This window comes from Rattus rattus, chromosome 2, assembly GCF_011064425.1.
Source record: "Rattus rattus isolate New Zealand chromosome 2, Rrattus_CSIRO_v1, whole genome shotgun sequence".
NCBI lineage: Eukaryota > Metazoa > Chordata > Mammalia > Rodentia > Muridae > Rattus > Rattus rattus.
Genome location: NC_046155.1, coordinates 27,453,609 through 27,479,957, shown reverse-complemented (window position 1 = coordinate 27,479,957; position 26,349 = coordinate 27,453,609). Strand labels below are relative to the sequence as shown.

At 45.5% G+C, this 26,349-nt stretch overlaps 1 protein-coding gene across 2 annotated transcripts in view; it reads left to right on the top strand.

Annotated features, from left to right (window-relative positions):
• Pum3 (pumilio RNA binding family member 3) overlaps nt 1–13,236 on the top strand; it is a 34,687-nt gene extending 21,451 nt beyond the window's left edge. The window contains exons 13-17 of one of the 2 annotated variants that reach the window (XM_032891760.1): nt 2,873–3,015; nt 3,590–3,812; nt 6,311–6,398; nt 8,423–8,513; nt 12,182–13,236. In XM_032891760.1, coding sequence (XP_032747651.1) covers nt 2,873–3,015; nt 3,590–3,812; nt 6,311–6,398; nt 8,423–8,513; nt 12,182–12,314 — 678 coding nt within the window. In that variant the 3' untranslated portion in view covers nt 12,315–13,236. Of the gene's footprint in view, nt 1–2,872; nt 3,016–3,589; nt 4,110–6,310; nt 6,399–8,422; nt 8,514–12,181 lie in introns of those variants that run through there. The other variant, XM_032891759.1, reaches the window with a different exon arrangement.
• The last annotated feature ends 13,113 nt before the right edge of the window (nt 13,237–26,349 follow it).

The window sequence follows — 26,349 nt, the reverse complement described above, 5'->3', positions numbered from 1 at the left end:
ACCAAAATGTCAGGTTGAAGTCATAGGTCGATAATCACTCTTTGTTTCCTAAGGCCATTTGCCAGGTAGTGCTCTCTGACCTCTCAGCCATATCTCTTCCTCTCCCTTGAAGCTTCCCTTAGGTTATTTTCATTCATATTTAGCAGTTAACTGTGATCTGACAGGACTTAGAAATGCCCAGAGACTAGGTGCTTACATGAACAAGATGGACTAAGTATTCAGTAAAGAGAGAGGCTGGGGGCTGGGACTGGAGAGAATACCTGCCCTGAGTGCAGCCAAAGGGTGGGCTTTGGAGTAAGTCATGTTTGTAAAGTACTCAGCTTTCCTAGTCATCTAGCCTTCCCTTGGCTCTTCTGTTGGTATTCGTTATTGAAGTCTCTTCTCATTGTTTTTAACTTTCCATTAGTGCTCTTCTCTGTTCGCTAGTTTATACAGTTTTTTGGTTTTTTGCTTTTTTTCCTTTGCATATAACCTATTATAGTAAGTTGTTTACTATAGGTTCAGGTCTCAGGTTTCTGTTGCTTGTTCTGTTTCTGTCCTTGTGGAAAATGTGTGTACACTTTAACTCCATTGCCTGTGTGTATCTTTGTTTTGAACCAGTCGCCCTCTTAAGAATGCCAAGGAGCTTAGGCAAAGGCCTGTTTGGTCAGAGCAAGTCAACTGAATGTGTCAGTTACAGAAGTTGTTCATCCTGGCTGTGCCATTAGAGTGGTTCTCATGTGTGGGGCCTGCCAGTGTGGTCCATTACTTATTTGGTGCCTCTCCCCTTTTCTCATGCTGTGAAAGAGAGTCCAGCTACACTGAGGACATATGAAAGCTTCCCTGTGTTTGGGTCATTAAATAGCTCATTAGCAAAAGCACAGCTAATAATAATGCCACTTTGGGACTTATTTACTTTGAGATTAGAAAAAGAATTTGATAAATTCTGTGTAATTTTCCCCTTTTCTTTCTATTTTCCCTCTTATTACTGAAATTTTACATTCACTTTTTTCCCTGGTATGACTGAAATTATAGATCCATTTTTAAGGATCTGGAAGCCTTCGTGTTTTGTGTGGAAATTATGCTTTGACGTCTTCAGAGGTAATTAATTCAGAGATCTGGGTGCTCATTGTAGTTCTGGAACCTGGACATAGTGTTGTGAGGAGGGTCATTCAACATGGTAGATGAACAGCACTTGGCAGTGTCTGCTTCAGTCTCAGCATATGGCCACTGGTGGCTACTCGCATTAGATATCTGAGGTATATAGACTGGTGCAGCAGTTGAAGGAAGCCTAAGATTTTATCATCAATATATGAATCTGAATTTTGCTGTATTGTGATCCTGTGGTTGATAACTGACTTTTTAGTTTAATTCCTTGTACTAAAGACACTAATTTAGTAGAAAAGAGTTATTTTTTGTGGTTTGTTTGATTTATTTTTATTTATTTATTTATTTATTTATTTATTTATTTATTTATTTATTTATTTATTTATTTATTTTTAAGAGCCAGTGGCTGCTCTTCCAGAGACCCAGGTCCAATACCCAGCTCACACTGCTGTAACTCTAATGCCATTGGATCCAATGCCCTCTTCTGGCTTCTGCAGGCACTGCGTGCATGTTATGCACAGACATACATGCAGATAAAATACCCATACACAAAATATGTTTGTTTTTTTTTTTAATTCTTAAAAAAATATATATAACAGAACGGGCTGGAGAGATGGCTCTGTGGTTAAGAGCACTAGCTGCTCTTCCAGAGGTTCTGAGTTCAAATTCCAGCAACCACATGGTAGCTCACAACCATCTTTAGTGGGATCTGATGCCCTCTTCTGGTGTGTCTGAAGACAGCAGCAGTGTGTATACTCCTACATGTTAAATAAATAAATCTTAAAACAAATAAACAGGCCTGACTATGTATCATTTTAAGAGAACTTCTTCCTTTCAGAGGAGGTGTATGCTTTCTTCAGATCTGACAGATTTGGAGTCACGTTCAGGATGAGTCAAATCCCTGCTTCTAACCCTGACCAGTAAACCTAGCAAGTGGGCCAGCACTCTCTGGCTCCGGGTAACTTCTGCTCAGTTGTGTGTGGATTTGAACATTTAAGAAGGTGTTATAGGAAATGATGTTGTAACAGTAATGATGCATTTCCTTTGTGTTTTCTGTTAACAGTCCGGATGTGATTTAGTTCAAGATCTTTCCAGGCTACCTAGCAAGAACTTGTCTCTAAAAATAAAATAAAATCTAAAGATAAATAAAGGAATTCAGTGACTTTCTGCGGTAGATTTACTCAGGCGTTTAGCTGGGGGAGAGCACTATCGTTTCAGTCCTAACCACTGGCAATGCTGATGTCAACTCCATAAGTGGTGGACATCCTCTTGCTGGGTTATCTTCTCATCTCCCTGTTTGTACTTTTCACTGTAGTAAATGGCCTTCATTTGCTGGGCATAAGCAACCCAGCTAGGCCTCTGTACTGTTGTGATTAACAGCAGCTTCCTCTCATGTCTCAGCAGGGAGGTTCTGAGGTCCGGGCTTCATCAAAGCTTACGCTACATTCAGCGCTCCTGCTCCTGACTGTCCACTCAGATCACAGCAGGTGCTGTCCTTAGTAATAGCAGCCCAAGACAGGTTTCTAATGAGCGGAGGTAGCTCTTCTAACTTTAACAAGTCCTTGGGTTTGATCAGTTAGTTCAAACAGCTCGTTCAGTAATGATGGCCACAGTAGAGAATTAACTGTTCTGAAAGCAATTCTTTGTGCTTTGATAAGAGATGTCAGAATTGACGTCACTGTGACGTGAGTGAAGTGAGGAACGTGCCCAGGGTGTGTTCCTCCCCATCCAATCTCAGCGGGACTCTGAGGATGTAATACGCAGTGGACGTTTTTGTTCTCTTTAGGAAGTCATCAGCTCCTTGCCCAGCATCGTTAATGACAAATATGGAAGGAAAGTCCTGCTGTACCTGCTGAGCCCCCGAGACCCCGCCCACTTGGTGCCAGAGATCATCCAGCTGCTGCAGAAGGGCGACGGCAATGCACACAGGTGAAGGCCGGCTCGTGACTCCCAAGAATTCTTCACAGATGCATCCCTCTCTCCCTCCATCTCCCTACAACTTCCCAGTGAATTCCGTAGTCTCAAGAGCCTACCTTTAAGCCTTCCTCTCAAGAGGAAATGGCTGTATCGGGCTGAAAGAACACAACTGAACACCTCCCTGGCACACAGTAGGCCTTCAAGTGTATAGTGTGCTTTTTGTTTTACTTCACTTTCAGAGTTCCCAGGCTCTTACCCTTTAATGTCCTAGAGCATCTGTAACGTACTCTGAACACATCCTGTCCCGCATGATGACTTGTCACTGGTTTACGGTGGGCTGGACTGGAAGTGGTTACTCTGACCGTGGTGTAGAGCAGCTTCCTTTACTGAAGTCTTGCTCCAGGCCAGGTAGTGTTCAGATCCTGGCAATGGCAAGACGGCGCCTAGTCTGCCCTTCACTCACTAACTGTCCAGATGCTCGGCAGAAGGACAGACAGTTACAGTCGATGGCGCCCTGGGCTCTTAGAGGTCTGTGATAACACGATTGGTCCCTTAGCTTACCACCTCCTTCAACGTATTCCGACAGTAAGAAGGACACTGCAATCCGCCGGCGTGAGCTCTTGGAGTCCATCTCTCCAGCTTTGCTGAGCTACCTGCAAGGACACACTCGGGAGGTGGTGCTGGACAAATCCGTGTGTATGCTGGTGTCTGACATCCTGGGATCTGCTACTGGGGACGCTCAGCCTGCTATGGATGCCATCGCCAGTTTGGCAGCAGAGGAACTGTATCCTGGGGGCAAGGACGGAGAGGTGATGTGCTGTTGGTTATAATACCCGCAGGAGAGCCATGGGGCCTGGAAAATCCTCAGTCCTGGAGACTGCAGAGTGTTAATAGTAATGCCAGTAGTAGGTTTAAAAATGATAATTTAGAGCTCCATGGTGGTAGTTCTTGTCTTCCCCAGAAAACAGCGAGCCACCCTGTAGTGCTACAGACACATGCTATGACTCGTGTTTATCTGTGATTTCCCCCTTACTACCTTTCCACGTTCCGTGCTTGCTGTTGCTGCTGCTTCCTTGGTGTGAATTGCCGATTTTCTCTCTATTGTCCTGTGCTCCATCAGTTCAAAGCCTAACTCATTCCCATGCCCACAGTTCTCCTTGAAGTATTCCCTAACTTCGTTTGACTCATTAAAAAAGACTCATTCAGCCAGGTGCATACCCACAAACCTAAACTTTAGACTCGAGAGATTGAGGTAGGAGAAATAGGAGATCAAGGCCATCCTCTTCTACATACGGAGTTCAGGGCCTGACTGAGCTAGATGAGGCTATCTCAAACAATATAGTTGCCCGTTCTGATCATTCTTGTTTGTGTTTACATGGATATGGTGTGGTTCTACATTGCATCTTAAGTTCACTGATTGCTTGTACCTTGTTAGTGTAGACAGCAGGTAGCACCAGCCTCCACAGCAACCCAAAGCTTTCGGAAGATGCACTATTACTATAATTGTTTAGATTAATACGAAACAAAAACTGTGAAGACAACTGTGTGTTCTGTGAGAGACCCAGCCTGTCCCTAGGTAGCCTTCCTGGAAATGGAAAAAGCTACGCTGAACCCTGAAGGGTTAGCGCTCAGCCAAGAATGGTGGAGAGAAGAGCGTGGGCTGCAGGGAGGGTGTACTGCAGCCCTGAGGAGGGAGCATAGCAGGCCAAGACTTCCGCTTGCAAATTAGCAGGCAGACAAGAGGAAGGCAGGGGCTGATTGTACTGGCCTTTGTCCTGCGCTGGCTTGTAAGCTCCCAGAGCTCTGAACTAGCAGCTGGTTACAGGGAACCACCGTTTTTTTGAGTCTTTGACCTCTGCTGTCAGTTAGTCTCACAAAAGCCTTTATGTGCTAAATAGAGCAGCCTTTCATTATGATCCCTGGCATGGCTCAGGATATAAAATAAGCTGTTCAAGTTCTAAGCCTTTCATTCATTAATTGAAAAAGCAATAAATCTGTCAGGAATTCTTAAAGAGATACTCAAAGATGAAATGACAGTACCTGCACTTAGAGTTTGGGATCCATGGGCAGACATGTGCATGTCACTTTTATGTCACCTTTATGTTAGCTGAATGCTAACATCTGCATTTTAGTTCAGTCCCCAGGACTTTAAACCGGTGATCTGTGTAGTTCTGACGAGAAGTCCATAGGCTGTAGATAACGGAGTGCCTTGTGGTAGCAACATTGAGCCATCACGATGCAAAGGCGGTGCTGCACCGAGGCAGTCTGCCTCCCCCGTTAAGCGCCTTTTTTCTGCCACCTTTCCCTGTTGTGTTCTAGGCATAGCCAACTTCCATAGCCGCAGCACTTCCTTACATCAGAGTCTCAGGCAGGAAGGAAAGCAAGAGCAGTGAGGCCTTTCCTTGTTGGCCAGAAGACCGTCTCCAGCCAGGCTTTCCTGCCATGTCATTAGTGAAAATCGGTCTGAGTCACATCTGCTTCCAGTCCAGTGACAGTGACTGGATGGCCATGACTGCTTAAAGCCATTGAGGAATGTAGTCTCTGAGAACACAGTGGAACCTTGAGAGGAAACAGGTTAGGGGCTACTTGTTGAGTAATTAAGTAGTCCAGCATTTTCCAAAGCACGGTTATTCATTCCATCTGTAATTCCCTCTAGCCATGGGTCCAGTCTGGCACTCAGCCATGTTAAAACCCACACACACTGGATTCTGAATACAATGGATGCCTGGCATTGAGTGTCTGGCGTGCTTTTGACACATGGGTTGGAAGAGACAAGCGGGTTGTGAGCTGAAGCTCAGGCCCCTGGCTTCCTGGAGCAGATCAGATGAATGTGTGATCAAATACTGCTCTCTGTGGAAGTAGTGCTCATTGGTTCTCAGCCTAAAGGAAAGGAGACACTGTGACTGTGGGAACAGTTGGTAAGGGCAGCAAGTCACCTGCAGAATGTCTTCTTGGCCTGATGGTTAGGTCATCGTGGTGAGTGATATTTAAACACCATGTAGCGTCGTTCCCCCCAGAGGCTTCTTTGTATCTTAGAGCAGTGTATTACTGTGGGAAGAGTGGACAGTTACCTGATGTTTAGATGAATACTGTACGTTGCTGTTGAAACAAACTCACTAATTCCTGAACTACTTTGTAGGGCTCTGATGTCCTACTTAGCTGTGCTCGTTGCTCCCTGAGTATGTGATGGGCATCCTGGGTAAAGATTTCTTAAAACTGCATCCATGCCTACACATGGGGTAGAGATAGACTCAGGGACCAGAGACAGATGATAGCTTCCGAAATAACGTTCCGGTTTCTCTCGTAGCTTCACGTTGCTGAGCATCCTGCAGGACATCTGGTCCTCAAATGGTTAATAGAGCAAGATAAAAAGATGAAAGAAAACGGAAAAGAAGGTAGGCCGTGCAGCTTGTCTTTCTGTGTTTTACACGGAATGTTCGCATTTCTTGACTTTATACTGGCCGTTTAGGTTAAGGTACGATTTGCCAAGCATAAAGAAATCATGCCAGTGAATAAGTAAGTAAGGATTACGTTTCAGGGGTTGGGCTACAGCTCACTAGTAGACTGCCTGTCTGCTTGCCTACCGTGCAAATACTTTGAGCTGTTAGAGTGGCTGGGAAAGGTGAGGTCATGGATTTGTTTCTGGAGACACCTTACAGTGCTGTGGCTAGCATGCCCCTTGGTGCAGGGTGGAGGGCGGCACTGTCCTCTCTCTCTCAGTTTTAAAATGAAGACCTGGGATTACTTTTTGCTGCAATTATTATTGAAAAAGTTGATACCTAGTTTAGGTGAGTTTGACAAGTTACTAATTTCCAAACATTTTTCTAATGATTTTTCATAATTAAAATGTCAAAAGCCCTAAAACGTGGTTGTGGGCTTGGAGTGTCTGTTGTTCTCAAGCACAGATAAGTGTGTCTGTTTATCCAGGTTATGTGTTGCTGTGTGACAAGCTACCACAGCTTAGTGGTTCTCTGAGCAGTGGTTTGGGCTTTAGTGGAGCTTGTCTCTGTCTCTGTCTCGAGGATCCTCATTGGGACTGGAGTGTGCCCACGGTTACAGTGGCTGCCACAGGACTGCCAGTGTTAGCCGCACTTGCTCCTCCTCAGCTGCTTGGGCTTGCACACGACTGATGACCTAGAGGGCATGGCACATGTGTGGAGGGCAGAAGACAGCTCAGATGTCAGTCCTTGCCTACCTTGTTAAGACAGAACTTGTCTTTTGTGATCTGTCGCTCCATATGCTAGGCTAACTGGCCCCTGTGCTTCTAGGGGGCCTGTTTGCACATCTTATCCCAGCAGGAATATTGGAACTCGTAGGCCTGGCTGTATAATAATAGCAAGCTGCTCCCCAGCCGTACACAGTTTCTAGGAATCTGAGGCCAGGCCCTCAGTGCTTATGCAGAAGCACTTCCCCACCTCAGTGCTTGGTTCCCAGACTGAGTATCCAAGGAAGCACATGTATGCTTATGCCTCAGGAGTGATCCTTAGAGGTCATCTCACGTCACTCCACCATGTTCTGTTGTTGCAGGCAGTGAGACCACCCAGATTCAATCTAAGTCTAACCCAGAGACTTAGATTCCACCCTTCATGGGGGGCTGGCAGCATGTAGAAATGCACACAGTGGAGAACATCTTGTTTTTATCACCTTTGGAAGGCAAACGGCCTCACTAGCTGATAGCTGCCCCTGTTTACCACGAAGAGCTAAGTGTGCTCCATGCGTATCTTTGAATTAATTATTACATATCCACAGTGCCTACTTGAGACTTTTGCCGTCAGCATACGTCATCCTTTCTTCCCAAGTCCCAGTCACTAGAATTCCCCCAGTGGCTGAGAATGAGTGGCATCTCGAGGGCACAGTGAATAACATGCTAAGACCTTGGAGATAGAGTTACAGATGAGCTGTGCTTGGGATGGAGGAATCGGCTAGCCTGAAGCTCATGGCCGTCCTCTAGCCTCAGCCTCCAGAGCTGGGACAACAGGTTATGTGACTGTGAAAACACTGTAGAGAGAAATTGCTATGAGTAAGCCAAACGGTCGTTCGTTAGCCACTAGTGCAGTTACTGGTCCCTTCTAGTTAAATTTTTTCTGTTAGGGGAACTGATTCAGGCTGCAGGTGAAATGATACTGTCAAACATTTACTTGCTGAGTAGGTCAAGGTTAAATCATTAAATATTACAAAGAAATACAGATGTGACCAAATGGGTTTTTTTTTTAAATTAATTTGTTTTTCTTGGGTAATTATTGCTAAAAATAGTTTGGAAGTTGCATCAGAGTTAAGAAAAGTGACTGTATTAACACAGTACTAGATCTGTACTAAATTTTTAGTGTTTATAGGTGGAGGTTTTTATTAACTTAGGGGGAGAGAGATGAGGGACAGGAGTGTGCATGTGACGCTCACTAAGTGTCAGTCTACTTTACAGGTTGTTTTGCAAAAACCCTTGTAGAGCGCGTTGGTGTGAAGAACCTCAAGTCCTGGGCCAGCATCAACCGAGGAGCCATTGTCCTTTCCAGGTTGGTAGCTGTGTTGTGTAACACACACACTTCATTTCTTTCTTTTTCTAAAATTTATGCCCAATAATGTGGGATTCCTCCATCTCTCTTAGTCTAGACAAGTATTAAAAACTACTTGTGGAGGTGGTGAGACAAAGGCGTTTGCACTAAGCTTGACTGCCAGGGTTGCCTCTCTGGGCCCACATGAGACAAGGCGAGAGCTGAGTCCTCGTTGTCCTCTCACCCATCGCATATGCTGAGGCAAGGAGCTTTGTGTGCGCACCTAAAACCATAGACAGATGGGACTTAGGATTTCTTTAAAAACAAACACAGCTCTTCAGTCCTCAGGTTTAAGTGTCATCTTTGGGTGTCAGGGGTCACAGAAATTTACATTTACAGTGTACACAATTTCACTTCATTCGTAAGTTTAACCAAAATTTAGTTTGTTTGTTTGTTTGTTTTTTCTTAATGAATAAGATGTATGGCTCTGGAAACCCACAAAGCTGTTAAGTGAAGCCTGACTTTACAGTTTCTTTTGTGTTTAGTGACTCCAGGTGGAACAGGAGTTGTTAAACTACAAGGAGTTGGTGTGGAAATGGAGGCCTTGCTTATAGATTGCTCTCTGGCCTTGGCGATGTTGAGTTTTTTTATAACATCTTGTGCTTGTTTGAATCAGTTACTGTTTTTGTTTGTTTGTTTGTTTCCTGCTATGTTGCTGTCCTGGTTTGCTTCTCAGTTATAAAGCAGTGGCCAAAATCAGGTTTGGGGAGGAGTTCGTTTTATTTACCTTCCTGGGTTGCAGTCCATCACTGAGCACAGTCAGGGCAAAAGCACGAGGCACGGAACGGAGACAGTGGGCAGATGATGCTGGCTTACTGGTTTGCTCCAGGTTTGCCCTCGGCTGCTTTTCTTGCCCGGCCCAGTCCCAGGCCACCTACCAGGGATGGCATGTGCCACGGTGCTGGTGCTGGGCTCTCCCACATGCATTAACTAGAAAGGGCTCCGTGGCCAGTCTGTTGCAGGCCGTTGATTCCTCTCCACAGTGATTCTAGTCGGTATCAAGTTGACAAAACTAGCCAGAATTTACTGACAGTGAGAAATGAGTCCTCCAGCTTGACCTAGCTGTCTAGCCTCACTGTGTGATTTGTAAGCATTAGGCTCAGTATTCCAATATACCATGTGATCTACTGTGGATACACGAGAATTCATCTTATTTGATGGTATGGTTATTGCAGGTAAACTAGGCCACCTGTTTCTTAGTCAAATGAGTTAACATCCCAGGGGATGTCAGAGTCAGAACCATTAGCTGCAACAGGGACCTTTTGGCTCGCGTTTCTTTACCGGGCCTCTGGAGTGTTAGCTCTCCTGACAGATGCTTTCATTCTGCCCAGCTAAGTGGAGATTTCAGGGATGCCATGAAGTTAGTGTTGTAAAGTTTGCTTATCAGTCAGCACTCCCTCGGGTAGGTCAGACATAAGAATGATGCAGTGTTGTTTCCTGTGGAGCTTTGCCTGGAACTCTGTGGAGACACATAGTGTTTAAGGTTCTAAACAGAAGGTCAACTGGTAAGACTTCAAATGCAGTCTTCATGTTTGCTGGATACTTGAGTAGCGTTTGTTTGCCAAAATTCCCTGCCTGTTTCCATTTTAGCTAGAATGTGTGTTTTCTTTGGGGATTATTTAATGTTGGTTTGTTCACAGTTGCTATTCAGTTACTGACGGAACATTTTGGGTGGAAAGGAAAAAGCCTTGTGTGCTAGCTGAGGAGTAACATTGTAAAGTAGATAGAGGTTTCGAGCAACTAGGAAAGTAGGCCTTATTCAGTCTGCCTGGGCCTCGAGCCCTGCCCACTGTGTGGTTTGGAAAGTCATTGAGCTTTCCTGGTTTTCCTTGGTTGTAAAGCAAAGTTAATAATCTGTGAGAACAGGGCATATAGAGTAAGTGCCTTTCACTGTCTGTGTAACGCACTTAACAGATGCTAACTTTACTAACACTGTGTACTGTTTAGCCAGGGTGCTAACATAAGGACACTGAGTGACAGGTCCATTATAGGCCACTCTACTAGCATCTGTTGTCATCTCCTGTGAGCTGTAGGATACTGCCTAGTACTGTTAACACACCTTCCTCTTTATTGATACAAATGAAAGTTACTGGACCAGGGGCTTTTGAAAATGCCAAGTGATCTCCTTATAGAATAAAGTTCAGAGGTTGACATTTAAATGTAGTCCTAAAGAACTTGGGAGAGAAACAGAAATTTGGGCCTGGTGGCCTACAGTCAGGTGCCTGTGACCCAGCCCTGTTTAATAGTTCTCACTTTCTGCTTACTAAGTATCAATCGCTAGCTTAAAAAAAATCATTCCTCTGGGGACTGGGGGTCTAGCTCAGTGACTTAGCGTGAGTACTGCTCAGTGTGAGTGCGGCTCAGCTCGGCAGCAGAATGCAGCCATAGATGTGCATAGTCAGTGGTGGAATCTCTGAGATCCTGGAGGAGAAGGTGAATTCTGTTGTGAATCCCAATCTACAGACCAGAAAACTGAGTCTAAGACACTCAGCATGCTCTGAGTTACTGACAGAGACAGTTTCTGGCCAAATCAGGGACGTTGTAAGGTAAAGCCCTTCCACTTCCACAGCACACTATGTTGTAGGTGACAAGGTCACCAAACTGCTTTCCTCACGCTTTGTCTACCACACCTGTCCTCTAGTGTGAGCTCATCTATGTAGCCATCTGTAAATGAGTAAACCATACGATCTCTGCTTTTGAGATCGTCACCCAGATAAGACAGTGCCCTGGTGACTTAGTCACTGTTTATTGCTGTGGAGAGACGCCCATCACCAAGGCAGCTAATGTGGGGAGGGGTTGCTTACAGTTTTAGAAGGTAAGTCCATGGCCATCATGGCACGGAGGACTGGCAGCAGGCAGGCAGGCAGGCATGATGCTGGCGCAGAAGCTGAGAGCTCACTGTGACCCACAGGTAGGAGACATGAGCAAGACTGAGTCTAGCATGGGTTTTGAAACCACAAAGCCCACCCCAAAGGCTCTACCTCCTGATCCTCCCCAAACAGTTCCATCTATGGCTGCATTCTGCTGCCAAGCTTAGCCACACTCCATACTGAGCCATACTCAGGCCAGACCCAGACTCACGATAGCCCACATTCAGCCCTGAGCTAGACTCCTAGTCCCCAGAGGAATGGTTTGTTTTTTTTTTAAGCTAGAGAGTGATACTTAGGTTTGTATGAGCCTAAACCACCATGCCTGCCAATCAGTGTGAAGGCAGGATGCGAGTAAATCAGAAGATAATCACAACCAATGGAGTCAGTCTTGGCTCGGTGACTCCGCCCACAAGTTCTAAGTCATCTTCAGTTTCAGAATGTGGACGAGTCTCCTTTGGTGAGTTTTACTTGTTTTAAACTACATTCATTTGTTCATTTAGTGGGCATGGGCATGGGTGCACACGTGCATGGCACAGCACACGGATAAGCTAGGAAACAAGTTGCTGCAGCCGGTTTCCCTCTGCCGCATCGGCCTGTGAGCCAGACTGGTGGCCCCCATCCGGTAAAGGTTCAAAGCTCTGTATAATGCACTGTGCAGGGGCGACTCAACAATGAACTGGTTACACTGTCAATGTGGGCTGTGTTTCAGGTTCAGGGCCTTCATGAAATTTAATGTTTTAATCCTTTTCCTCCCTCCAGCCTTCTTCAGAGTTGTGACCAGGAAGTTGTAAACAAAGTCAAAGCTGGACTGAAAACCCTGATTCCTTCCTTGGAAAAAACCAAAAGCACCAGCAAAGGCATCCAGACTCTGCTCGAGAAGTTGACTGCATAGGCACGCCAGATGAGCAAGCTGGAACCCGCTTCCCAAGGGGAAGGGTGGACTCTGTCACACTCATAACTGGATGCCCTATACGTGTACTTGTTAAAGGACCTATTTATCTATAAAACTGTAAAAGAGACATTTGGTTTAATGTCAACTGTCTGATCTGGCGGACTGAGTACTACACAGTTCGCGGTATGACCGATGCAGAAGGGTTAGCAGTCAGACTGGTAAGGTGGGCCCAGATGTGTGCTCCGTGGTTGAATGGTTGATTCAGGAAAGGAGACCGGTGTGATCTGAGAAGACTTCCTGGAGTAGGTGGATTTGGAGGAATGTTCTAACAAAGAAGGAAGGACATGCAAAGGTCAAGCTGAGTGTGTATAGTGGGAGCCGTACCGTGATCTGAACTCCAGGAGGCCTGTGGCCAGGGCAGCCTGCGTTGCTGCTTCAGCCACTGTGCAGACTGAGCTCCATCAGGTTTGCTTTGAAAGCTGCTCCAAGTCCAGCGCATGAGCGCAGTGTGTTACAGGAATTAGGAGATCATGGGTTCTCTGCTGGGAAAGTCTCCTATCTTTGTATTTGGGCCTTCGGGGTAAATACCTTCCAAGGTACAGTTCCTAAAATAGCCATAGCCCATAGTGTGACTAAGGGGGGTTGGGGCTGTGGAAATATGTTAGAGTGTAGAGGTTTGAGTGCAGGTACGTTGTTTGGACTTTAAAGGTACAGTTGGCTTTCAGCAGCAAAGCTGGAGATCTGTAGATCACAAGCGCTCGTGTAGCAGGCGTTTTTAGTACAGTGGCCTGTCCTTGCTGCTCTGGGTGTCTGAGGATGTACTGAGGCAGCCATCTGGTCTGTACGTGCTTAGGCCCTCTGGGAAATTGGCTATCCTGACTTCAAGGTTCCAGGACTACTAAATCAGCTCTGGGCCTTTCCCGTTCTCGTGCTGGGGTATGTAGGGAGCCCTTTCCAAAGGCTTGACTCCTGCCACTGTTGGATCCTCAAGGAAGATGGCCATGGAGTGAGGAGGAAAATGGGGGAAAGGCAGTTTGCTTTGTTTCTGTGTGATTAGCACATCATGGTGTGGGTCTGAGATCTCCATAGAAAGGACCATTTGGAGAGATGAGAGGGGGGGTGTTACATGTTTAATCTTTAAAAGTGAAAAGATAAACACGTCTGTAGCAGGAAATAACTAAAAATGCACCATCCCACACTAACGCCGGCTACTCTCTCACCCTGGTGGTCTCACTGCCTCCATGGCCAGCCCCATGCAGTGACTACCCTTCTTGCAGTTCTCCTGCTGGGGATCCTCGTCACATTCCAGCCATCTACCCTCTGTGGTTAGCTGTCACAGATCCCCATAACCCAGCACAATCCAAACTCTACAGGCTTGTAATTTATCAGTCAGATTTACATTAGTAAATTCTCAGCCCATAAAACGCCCGCACAAAGAACTCAAAGCTCAGTTGATAAAAACACAAGATACACACCTAGCTGGGGCAAACACGCCCTAATTATCACTTAATCATTTATCTAAGAAATCCCCAATACTTACAGCTTCCTGGGCTGTGCTTCTGGCTCCTCTTCCTCCCCTATAGCTGCCATCGCCCCTGTCTCCCTGTCCCTTTGCACTCATCTCTAAAACTCTCGCCCGCCTTCCTTTTCCACTGCCCAATCATAGGCTCTCGCCTTATCTCCTGCCTGCCTTCCCCTGCGGGCAGACAGAAATCTACACATGTACTTGCTTGTAGGAAAAGCAGCTGTTTCCTACAAGCACTTACTCACGCTCTCCATAATGATTAAGAGTTCTTAGCTCTGGTGGATTTCTAAACATAATCTTGAATGTATGTTTTTTAATATATACGTTTTGTGTATTTGGATATACATGTTTTAGATACTTGGGGCTTCATACTGCAGGAAATACTTGCTGAGAACTTGACTTTCTTCTATCCCCTTTTCTGCAGTACACTGCATCTGTGTTAAAAGGGGTCTACATAAATTGTTGACTATTGAATTATGACATACCATTTTTCTCACCAGAGTTACGTAAACACATCACTTAGGTTGCATTACCTCCAACCCTACAGCCATTTCCTCTTCTGTGTGCCTGGTGTGGTTCCCCAGAGCTGTTCTGGTATCTGCTTAAGGTGCTCCATCAGTGTCTCCTACCTGATGTGTCTCATGTGGGTCACAGATGTACAATTACTCACCAGTCATATGCATATTCCTTTTATTCTTAGGAAGAAGAGCAGTGGTGGGTTCAGGACAGAGTGGATTTACTTAGGAGTGCTTGTGAGAACCCATATCTCCACTGTGGACTGTGGTCCTGAGGGTGGGATGTTTGGAGTTTGTTACCTTGCCATTATAAGGAAACACAGTAGACATGCTGGTGAGTAGGCTGAAAAAGGTCAAGAGTTGAGAACTGTCATGATTTTGAGCTGCTGCATAAGTCAAACAGCTGTGTTAGCCTTGAACTCCTGATGACAAGGGAAAGCAGACCTCCTTTCCCACTTACATTCATTTCACTGTAAATTGGATCTTTAGAAATTTGCAGCCCAATGAGATAACCTGGCTCTGAATACCATTAGTTTTGCACACTGACCAACACTTGAGGTCCTGTCTCCTGAAGACACTTGTGACTTTCTGAATGTCCTCAGAATTGCATGCCTTGCCCCTTCATCTCCTGTGGAAAGCCCATTTCTCTTATTTCTTCTTGCTTAACACTCTTACCTAAATGAGTGATAGCCTCTATTAGTGGCTCCTGTGAAACAATGCATGTGAAGTCAAATAGAGTGCTGGCAAGTCTGAGACTGTACTCCAACTTGTAGACAGTTTAGCTGGGTATAGAATTCATTATTTATACACACACACACACACACACACACACACACAAATTTCATCAAAGAATTTGGAAGTATTAATCTTGTCTGTAGTATGTAAAGTTGCAACATAAGCCTAGTGACACCTTGATACTTTATAGGTAGCCTTTAGGGTGATAAAAGAGATAAACGTTTGAAGTTCTGTGTCTTCATTCCCTGTCTGTCCCTTTTTTCTTGATATTCCTTTTAGGAATTCTTGTTTATTTGTACTTTAATTATGTGTCTATCACTTAACCATTCAACTCCCCCAGCCGTGACTGTTGCCTCCCCCCCCTTTCTTTGTGAGTTACTTCACGCACGCACACACACACACACACACACACACACACACACACACACACACACACACACACACAGCAGCCCCCACTCCCACTCTTTGTGAGATGTCTTCCTTTTTTCTAGGTTATGATATCTCTGTGTCTCCAAGTGCTGGCTGTATTTGTGGTGGATGCTTTTGTTTTACCGCTTCTCTATATGGTCTATTTTGGACACTCTCCTTTCTCCATACATACCACAGACACTTGAGACCATGAGAAGAAGGCAGCCTGTTGTCTTTGCTGTCACTGCACTATGGGTGATGGGGTACCATTCTGGTGTTTCACTGAGGTCTTCCAGATGTCATAGTCAGGGATCCTGCTGTGCCTCCTGGGCCACTAAACCAGCCACCTGTAACCTGCACCAGATTACCAGGCATTGTGCTTTTTGAGGGCCAATTTTGGGTCCCAATAGTTTTTCTCCCTCTGGCACCTCCCAGTATTGAGCATTTGGAACAAACCGTAACCCACAAAATCTAAAGTAGGGAAGGAGTGGATAACCAGTTGAGCTGGTTCGTATGAATTTAAACCGTTACTCTTAGGTTTAGATTGTACATGGAAGGAACAGAGCTGATGTTCCAGTTTGTAAACAGCAGTGTTCAAATAGGTTTAAGTGCAAAAACTCTTCCTAAAAGACTTACTTTCTTCCATGGATGGATAAGCTTAAAGGTCTTGAGAGTTTACATAATCAGACCTCACAACACAGCACATCGACTCCAGCTCATTCTAGTAGTCAAGCAGTGCCCACGAAGGGGTGCCTATTACTTCCAGTCTTATGTAATAGGCATTTGCATAATGGGGAAGGGGCTCAGAATACATGGCTTCTTTTGTTTGCTTTTTGTTTTTTCAAGTCTTGCTATGTAGCTCTGGCTGTTTTCTAATTCACTGTGTAGACCAGACTAGCCTCAAACTCAGAGCTCTTACTGCCTCTGCCTCCAGGGTGCTGCAGTCAAAGGTGTGCACCACTGCATCCCGCTGAGGACTCAGTTTCTTGCATGACCAAACTCAAGACTGGAGTTAGCATTTCTTTTTATATTTCAGTGAAATTTTATAAAAATCACATCTTAATTAGAGCAAGCTGATCTCATCTAATAGTAAATCTTGGGCCAGCAAAATGGCTCAGTGTCCCTGCAACCAAATCTAACAATCTGAGTTTGTTCTGGGACCCGCTCGGTGGATTTTCCGAGTGTAAAACTTTGTAAGTTAAACTTTGCAGAGGCGTGTGTATGTTTGAGTTGAGGACAATGGCGACGTCACGGGAACATGAAGAAGGCTGACTTCTGTGAGCATGTCTGCAATCCCAGCACTTGGAAAGCTTTGGCAGTAGGATCATGAATTTGAAGCCAGCCTAGGCTAAAATAAATAAATGAGTAAAAACATGAAGTCTTAGAACATCGGTTTGTGTGGCACCCACTACAGTGAACTAAACAATGCTCTCCGCTCAGGGCTTGCAGTGTGGCCCCACAGCAGTGAGCTGGCCTAGCATGCAGGAGGCTGATAGTTCTGTTACGAGTAGCCCAAGAACGAAAATGCAGAACTTGGGAAACAGGTCACACCATGCTCTCCACCAGTGCCTTCTAAGTTTGAGACATCACCGAGGGTGCTCCAAATCCCTTAGCCTATGTTGTGGGAAATGAAAACAAGTGTATAGTTGACATGGGGGTAGCCGGGTCAATGATCCCAGTGTCTCAGCTCCGTGAAAGCCCCAAAGTGCCCTGAGGACGCTCCAATGGAGATTAGACAAACCTGTCTCCTTGTTTAGCTGTATAATAAACTCACTTTGCTTCCTGGGTGCTGTGGGTCTCCATCAGAGATCCCAGTCCATCTGATCCCAGCTTTTCTGCGTTTGTCTTTTCTTCCCTCGCCATCCCTGTTACGTTTCTCAGACCTTGCTGCACAGAGCAAAGCACTGTCTGGGTGGATGCTTAGCATTTTCACACGAGCGGTCTCACCGGGGAGCTGCAGTGTGCTGTTTGTCTAGGCTGCATTTTATGGGTAGTGCAAAGCGGCTACTCCACATTTCAGCCTGCAAACACTCTGTACTCTTAACAGCGCCTTGGAAGGCATTGCTGATGCCTTCTCTCCCAGAGCATGATGCTCTAGAGTCTTGCATAAAAAGAAAAATTTCTCACTCACTTAGGAAATTTTATCCAACACGTAAGCACTGTTAGAAGCCTGTGGAAGGATGCAGCTTCAGAGATGTGGGGGTGAGAAATTTTAGCCCATGTTCTGTTCTCAGTTACATCCTGGGAAGACATGATTATCTCTTGATACCTCATGTGTTGAGTACTTGGGTGGGAGGTGATAACGGTCTGGTAAGGTCATGAGAATCAACTGACTTTGCGCTCTTAATGACTACAATTAAGCATAATGAATAATTTAGATATCTTAAATTACTTCCAGATGCTTGAAAACAGACTCCCCTTTTAAAGAGAACTTGTCTTGCACTTAAAGCTCATGTGGCTAGCCCTATCCGTGTATCTGCTGGGGGATACCTGGTGCTGCTTCACCAGCAGCAGTGATGGGACTCTTAAAAGACCAGCACCACAGCGGGAATGTGCTCTTTGGGAAGCATTTGACCAGATAGGAGTTTGGGTTTTCTTACAAGATCAACCATTCTGCCATTTGTATTTCAATCTCTTAAGCCAAGTCTACATATGGATCCGCTGGAAATAACAGCATATTATCTGGGCATATTATCTTTGTCCATCGGGCATCTTGCCAGCAGTTGGATTTCATCATTGTCTTAGGTGGAAAAGAGGAGGCCATTTATGACCTACCCCAGCTTAGGAATCAAGACCTCATGTCCCCCAAATCACAACTGATTCTTTGGGGGAACAGGGATTGGTTAACAGACCAAAGTACGCTGCTTAATTGAAAGCATCCAATCAGAATGTAGAACATTTGAGTTCTCCAGCTTAGGTGAGCAAAATAGTGAAAGATGCTCTCTCCGAATCCCAGGCCCCTTGGACCCTGGGCTGCAGCGGCTTGCATGAGTATTAACCACGCTCCATCACTTTCATTCTGTGCACCTGAAAATTGCGAACCTTTCCGCTGCATCTTAACAGTGATAATTGAACATGGCAGATACTTGACAGGCAGCTCATTTCTTAGTGATTCCTAAGATAACAAGAGTCGGGCTCAAGGGGTGTTAAAGCACAGCGTTCTGCCATTCCCTGTCTTCTCTACGGCAGTCTGGTTTGCTTTTCTTCTATAACAGCCTCTAAGTCCTCGATATCTTCATTGCTGGACCTAGCCGTTAGGTTAGCAGGGCAAGATGGCATGGATTCTGAAATGTATTTGCACACAGATCCCACCGCTTTGGAAGATGAAAACCAGGTGGAGTGAGGGGCAATAAAAGGTATTTCTGGCATGGCCAGCCTGGAGTGACTGAAGCCTAGCTCTGTGGTTTAGTCAAAGCCTAGCCAGCTGTTTGGTCAACTGTGCGAAGTTGGCACAACTTCAGCTTCATTTTGCTCAGTGACAAAGGTGACGTGCACCTCCCTGCATCTTTGTGAAGATGAGATGAGTTTGTGTATGTGAAGCACTTAGAACTGGACCTAACCCAATCAGCCAGGCTTCCAGAGGTAGGACCACTGGGGTTGGGAAATTATTCTAAAGGTCCCCATGACAACTCTGAAACCTGTGACTTGCGAGTGAAATGAACTCCCTAGCCTTTGGAGGTAGAACATTTCTGCCTTCCCTTTCCTGCCCGCAGGAGTCGCTGGAGCTAGGCGTGTACCGCTTCTGCCATTGTCTAGGGTAAGCATATCTGCAGTCCCCTCCAGTCACTTCTGCCTCTGGGTTAGGAAGCCTGGAGGAACTCTGAACCCAAATAGAATCCTTTTGAAATGCAAATGATCCTGATAGAAATAGCACCTTGAGCTGTTGCTTGTCACAACACCTTCTTGTGAAGTCTGTCAACCCCATTATGTACATGGCATAGTGCAAGACTTGTTAGAGAGGGAGGCTGGTTCCCTGGGGAAAGGAAGGGGGTAAGATGAGGTCACCTAGGCTCAGTAGGTAAAGGTGGTAGTCTTGGCCTCCAGAGGTCAAGTGTGAGTCAGTGTCAAGAGACAAGGCAGGGATAGCCCTGGGTGGTGGTTTTGCCACAGAAATAACTGGAGTTTTTTTTTGGAAAGGGCTACCATGGGGGTCTGCCTACTGGCCAGCAGGTGATTTTGATCCCCGGTTTCTTCAATTATAAAATAAAACACCTGCTTACTTTTAAACCATCTGCTTACTTAAGTCTGTCTTCAGAAGATCTGTTAGTGCTGTGTGGCCCTGTTTCTGACCTAGAACGTGGGCAAGTGTTCATCTCCAGAGCACTCATCCCTGAGAAGGTAGAAGTAATGCCTGAAAGCTCTCGGGATGCTGTGTCAGGCTCAGAGAGGCTGTGTGCGTGCCAAGGTGCCTTGAAAAACCTTAGCTAGTCACGTGTTCCTAGGCTTGTTTTAGACCCATATTACAGGGTTATAGGTTACAGATTTAAAAGAAGGAGAAAGAGGCAAAAATCAAAATCTCTACTGTCTGGCAAAAGGATCCAGATATGCCCCCATTCAAGAGCTTGCTAGAGCAATGTCTTCCTGCCTGTGGGCATCAGTCTTTCTAAGGGAGGCATTGCTATTTGAAAAGTGGGTGGTATAACTAGGCTGCCTTGTCTAGCCTCAAAGGAAAACGTACCGAACCCTACTGCAAATTGATAGGTCAAGGTGGGTTGAAATCCATGGGAAGCCTCCGCTTTTTCTGTGAGTGGGGAGGGAAGCTTCAATCAGGATGTAAAGTAAGTAATTGAAAAACAACGAAAAAGAGAAGTGGGGGATAATGGAATGTGTAGAACAGTAAGCGTTAGCTCTCCAACAACATGGCAAGCACCTGAGGTGATGGCCTGATGGCCTGGAGAACTTACCCAGGTTGATTTGTGTGTGTGTGTGTGTGTGTGTGTGTGTGTGTGTGTGTGTGTGTGTGTGTGTGTGTGCATGTGTGTGTGATTTCAATCTACTGTATCCTGCTTACTTTTTTAATAAGTTACATGGAAATTATTATGCTTGTATAAGGATGTAAGCTTGGTCTCACATGACAAATGCTGTCTTTTGTTGATTGTATGTTAAATGCTTTAGGTGTAATTATGTTATTTTTCAACCTTTTGCTTGAACCAAACCTATACAACATTTGGCCCTGGTAGAAGGCAGTAGCCAGGCAATAACCGATCTTCAAATAGAGAAAGCAAGCTGCCCGCGGCTGTTGTGGTGTCATCAGCAGTGTCGGCATGGATGTGCTGTGGACAGCTATTTTCTTGCGTTCAGACTGCATTTTAAATTTGTTTTGAAGGAAATGTTAAAAGAGTGACATTTCTGTTCCTGAGTGTCCTAGTTACTGCTCTGTTGCTATCGTGAAACACCATGACAAGGCAGCCTATAGAAGGAAGCGTTTAACTGGGGGCTTCGTTGCGGTTTCAGAAGGTAGTCCATGATCATCACAGCACAAAGCCTGTCAGCAGCCAGGCACAGAGCTAGAACGGTAGCTGGGAGCTTACATATGACCCACAAGCACTCAACAGAAAGAGTGAGACTGGGCCTGGTACCGGCTTTTGAAACTTCTAAGCCCACCACATCCAACAAGGCCACACCTCCCCCACAAGGCCACACCTCCCCCACAAGGCCACACCTCCCCCACAAGGCCACACCTCCTAATCCTTCCTCAACAGTCCATCATCTGGGACCCAAACATTCAAAGACATGAGCCTGGGGCGGGCATTCTTATTCAAGCCACTACAACGATGAACATTAAAGCTTCCTGCTGGATTGAAATGTTCATTGACATTTTATAATTGAGGAAGGAGACTCTCCTCTCATTAGAAAACCTAAGTCAGGGAACTTGGTCCATATACAACGTGACAATAGGACTGTCTGAATCAAGAAAAGCACTTACCAAACAGGGAACATTTGTTTTAGGACTCAAGTGGGCAAAAAGCAAACTGATATTCTATGAAAATGAGGAGGAGCTTAAAATATCTCTCCAGAGAAGCTGTTTAAGGCCAAGACCAGAAGCACAATCAAAAAAAAAAAAAAAAAAAAACAAAGAATGAGCAAGTGGGGTGGAAAAAGTTTGCAGCCCATATTTAAATCAGTCAGCAATAAAAATGAAAGATAGAAATGCAAGTGTCTGTGTGCCTGCCTACATAGACTTCCTTAGCTCTCCCTGAGGCTTTTTGAATGGTTTTCTTTTATTTCCATCTAGGTGAATTCAGCCAACTCAAGATCAAGAATAGCTTTGAGGCTACAGCATGTATCTCTGGCCAGCCTGTAACTGCTGGTCCTCCTATCCCCATACCCCAAGTACTGAGAGATTACAGGCATGGCCATCGCTCCCTGTTAGGTGTTTCTGGGGCACAGATCTAGGGAATGGTAGCCAGCTGATAACTTTTCCAAAGCATGCTTTTCCTATGCATGCCTGGCCAACACTCACCAACTGAGCTATGTCCCCAGCCTCAGAAAATAGGGTTTTTAAAGTTTTGTACAGGACCTGGGTTGGTGGCTCAGTTGGTAAAGCGCTTGCCACACAAGCATGAGGGCCTGAGTTCAAATCCCCCACCATCCAGGTAAGAAGCTGAGTGTGGCAGTACACAAATCCCAGGTCGAGGGTGGAGCGTGCAGGATGAAGACAGGAGGATCCAGGGCTTGTGGGCCAGCTGCTCTTGCGAGGTTGATGAGCTCCTGTGTAGCAAGAAGCCCTACCTCAGGCAAGAAGATGGATCGATTGAGGAAAACACCTGATAGTGATCTCTGGCTTCCCTTTATCACGAATACCTACACATAGGCGTGTAAACACATGCATATACATGCAATGTGTGTGCTGAACACGTATAGACCTTTTTGTTACTTCGTGAGTGGTAAAAAAAAAAAAGGTAATTATTTGCATGGCATTTGCATTATCTATTATTTAAATTATGTAAATATTTGGTGGGTGACTTAAATGGTTCAGGATGTGCTTCAGAGAGCATGTGGACTTCATCAACATATCCTGAGGAGGGTCCTAGGGCCTGCATGTGGACTTCATCAACATATCCTGAGGAGGGTCCTAGGGCCTGTGGCTGGAACTGTCTAGAGATGAATTGTATTTCATATCTCATGGAGCCAATGCCACTGACTGGTTTCCTTCTCGGCCTCTTGCCTCCTGTGTGTATGCCAGAGACTTAACCAGTGGTGCAGAATGTGGGAAGGGCAGACAGGACCTGTACAATACAGCGGCTGAGGGGAGGAATAGCCACCTTCCTGGGCCAGGGCGGGGGAGAATTTCTCTGACTTTTCCCCTCTAAGGGGCGGCGCTTGCTGTAATGCTATCCTGCTTAGCTTAAGAGTCAAGGTGCAGTGTAAGATCTGGGAGTAGGCAAGAGTTCTAGGCCCTCTCCCCCAATACTTAAGCATGTGACTTAAGCTGAGCTATCCACATTTTCTGGATCTTCCCTCTGTCCACTGTAGGAAGCGACCCTTGAGATATATCAGAGCTTTTGGATCCTTGATGCCATGATTTCTGCACGACAGGTCAGTGGCTGAGTGGAGCAGGATCACAGCAAAGCAGATGAAACTCTAGAATCCCCACCAGGACTCAACCATGTCGCCCCAATCGTATCTGCTTCAGATGTTTGGATGTGGAGTCAGACTTCCTTTGTAACTGCACTGTGGTCAGGACACAGCAAACTCAAGTTAGAAAACCACTCATCAATGTCATCTCGATGTACCTACTTTTCAGGGGAAAGCGTCCCTGACTTACCTAGGAGGACCTGCCCCTTGTCCTCAGTGCTATCAAGCAGTCAGCGCTGGACAAGAAAGCCTTAGGGTGTGAAGCCAGCCACGCCCTTCTTTGGATAGCATAGAGTCCACGCTACCTAACTGTGTGTCCCTGATGTAGCATTTCTTTCCAAGAGAAGGATCTTACATAGTGCAAAACTCTAGGCTCCACACCTCCTTGTACCACCTCGGTGCTTCTTACCACACAGGCACTATCACAAGCCTGTCTGGAAATGTCGAATTCGTGTCTTACAGCCTTTTAGACAGTAGGTGGGAGCAGGCAAGGCCAGTGATGTTCTTGCTAATGAGGCTTTTTGTAAATGGAAAGCACCTAGTAGACCTTCCCCGTCCACCATCACTGTGGCACAGCTTTGAGACTAACAATGCATGCTCGAAGATGACATTCCGTTTGATGCTTTCAGTTACTCTCAATTGCTTTCCATTCCTGGACACGTGACCTGCTGGTTAGTTTTTGCCAACTCGAAACAAAGTCAGCTGGGAAAGGGATACCTCAGTTGAGGGGTTGTCTCCATTAGACCGGCTAGTCAGCATGTCTGTGAGACTTTTTTTTTTTAATTGCTAACTGTCTTAGAATTACTATTGGCTGTGATGAAACCACGACTAAAGACAACTTGGGAGGAAAAGATTTATTTGGCTTATGTATCCCAAGTCACAGTTCTGAAAAGGAAGGCGAGGCAAGAGCTCAAACTGGAGGCAGGCAAGGGGCAGAGCCTAGAGCCAGAACCTAATACAGAAGTCGCCGAAGACTGCTGCTGACTGGCTCATCCTGCCTGCTTACAGCATCCATCCCCTCCAGCCCAGGGATAGCATCACCTACAGTGGGCTGAGCCTACAATATCAATTGATAATTAAGAAATTATGAAATGCCTTTCATTTTTCCCCTTTGCGGTTTCCTTCTCTCAGGTGACTCTAGCTGTGTCAAGTTGACATGAAATCAGTCCGCATACTCACTTGGGAGGGCCAAGACCACTGTGGGCTGTGCCAGCTTGGTCAGATGGGTCTGGGCTACATAGGTGGCTAAGCAGTATTCCTGCATGGTCTCTGCTCGAGTCCCTGCTTGGACCTCCCTGCATTATTGACTATGATGGATATGAAGCCAAATAAACCCTTCCCTTCTTTCTGCAGAGTCTTAGCGTAGCAGCAAAAAGCAAGCTAGGATACACTGTGAGAACCTCTTCAAGCTCTGCTTTTCTTGTCCATAAAATTATAATAACCATTCCCCATAGACCTGTGAAGGACCAAGATATGAACTCACAATAGTCTGCATGCTGAGGTTGTGTACATAGGTTTGCTTAACTATTGCCATTGTTGGATGACTGGTTACAACAGAAAGAACAGGTTGATTCTCTCAAAACCCTAGAAATAGTCCCTTGATTTTTTTTCCTTTTTGCATTGTGTGTGTGTGTGTGTGTATGTGTGTGTGTGTGTGTGATATGCATGTGTATATATGCCTGTTTTTGCATGTGTGTGAGTATATGTGTGCATGGGTACACATGTGTGTGGTAGCTATGTATACATATATATATATATGTATATACATATACATGCTTTTTCATATATATGTGTGAGTACATGTCTGTATGGAGGCCTGGGCTTGATGCTGGGAATCATCATCCATCACTCTTGCAACTTTATTCATTGAAGCAGGATCGCTCAGTGAGACCCGGAGTTCACCGACATGGCTAGTCTTCCTAGGTAGCTTGTTCATGATCCTATCTGTGCCTTCTCAAATTAAAATTGTAGGCAGCCTCCCAGATCCAGATAGCATTTATGTGGGTTCTGGGAATCTAAACTCTTGTCTGACAAACACAGCACACACATGCACACACACATGTATATATCACTACTGCATTTTTTTTCTCTTTTAGAACCTTGATCTTGAACTGGGTAGTTGAGTATTCAGACAACAGGCGTTTCCAGCTTTCTTCACAGAAAAACGAAACAAGAAGTGCCTTATTTTTGCTGTTCCTTGCGAGGTTTTATGTTTGCAGTGTGATATGAGAAGTGGTGCTGTGCTCTGACAGAATCATGCTAAGGTAGGATGGGTGCTCTCTAGTCTACTCCCTTAGACCCAGCTGTGAACTCTGGACTCCGACACCTGCCCCAGTGAACCTGTGTGCAAGGCTCACATGTGGCCCTGAAAATGCCGAGCAGAAGGAAGTCCAGGTCCCTGGCAGCTTCTTGGTTCTGCTGGACTTTCCTTGGGTGGCCTCCTCCTCAAATTCTTAGGGTAAGTACTTCTTGAATCTGTGAAGGACTCACTAAAAAGAGTTCTGTATTCTACCCAAAAAGTTTCTAATTGCACAGATTTGGGTTGAAGTCTAAGAACTGGCATTTCTAACAAGTTCTGAGGTAAGGTGCATGGTGCTAGCAAAGGCAGAAACTATATACAATAGGAAGTAAGTCCTCACTCATGTGGGCCTGCTGTCCAGGATGCTCTGTCAATAACAAAGAATCCCTTGTTATTGACTTTCCATAGCTCACTCTTCTTGTTCTGATGAATAAAATAAACACAGTAAAATGGCTAAACTATTTCTCAAAGAGAAGCAGAAAACCAAGACAGACCTCAAATTGAGTCGCTGACCTCTGCACTATTTACACATGCAATGCACATGGAGGACCACGGATGTGCTAGGCATGTACAAAGATGATCAAGACAGGCAGTTGGTGCCTAGCAGATACTCACAGGTGTGTGGGTCAGACTGATAGCCAGTGTGCTTGTTTCTCTTTCTGTGACAAAAAAATGTCCCTGACTATAGCAATTTAAGGAAAGAAGGTTTTATTGTGACTCAGTTTGATAGGTTACTCCACCTCGGAAGGGAAGGTGATGGGTTGGTGAGAACAGCTCTAGCCATGGTGGCAAGAGTGTGATGATGTAGCTGGCCCCCATGCCTCTGCAGTCAGGAGACAGGAATGCTGTTGGTAAGGTGAAGCCCTCCTTGTATTCCATCTAGGACTCCACCCCATAGGATGCTGCCCACATTCAGGATGCGTCTCTGAGTTGACACTGAAACGTAAGTGTCACAGCCATTGCCTGAACCAGAAA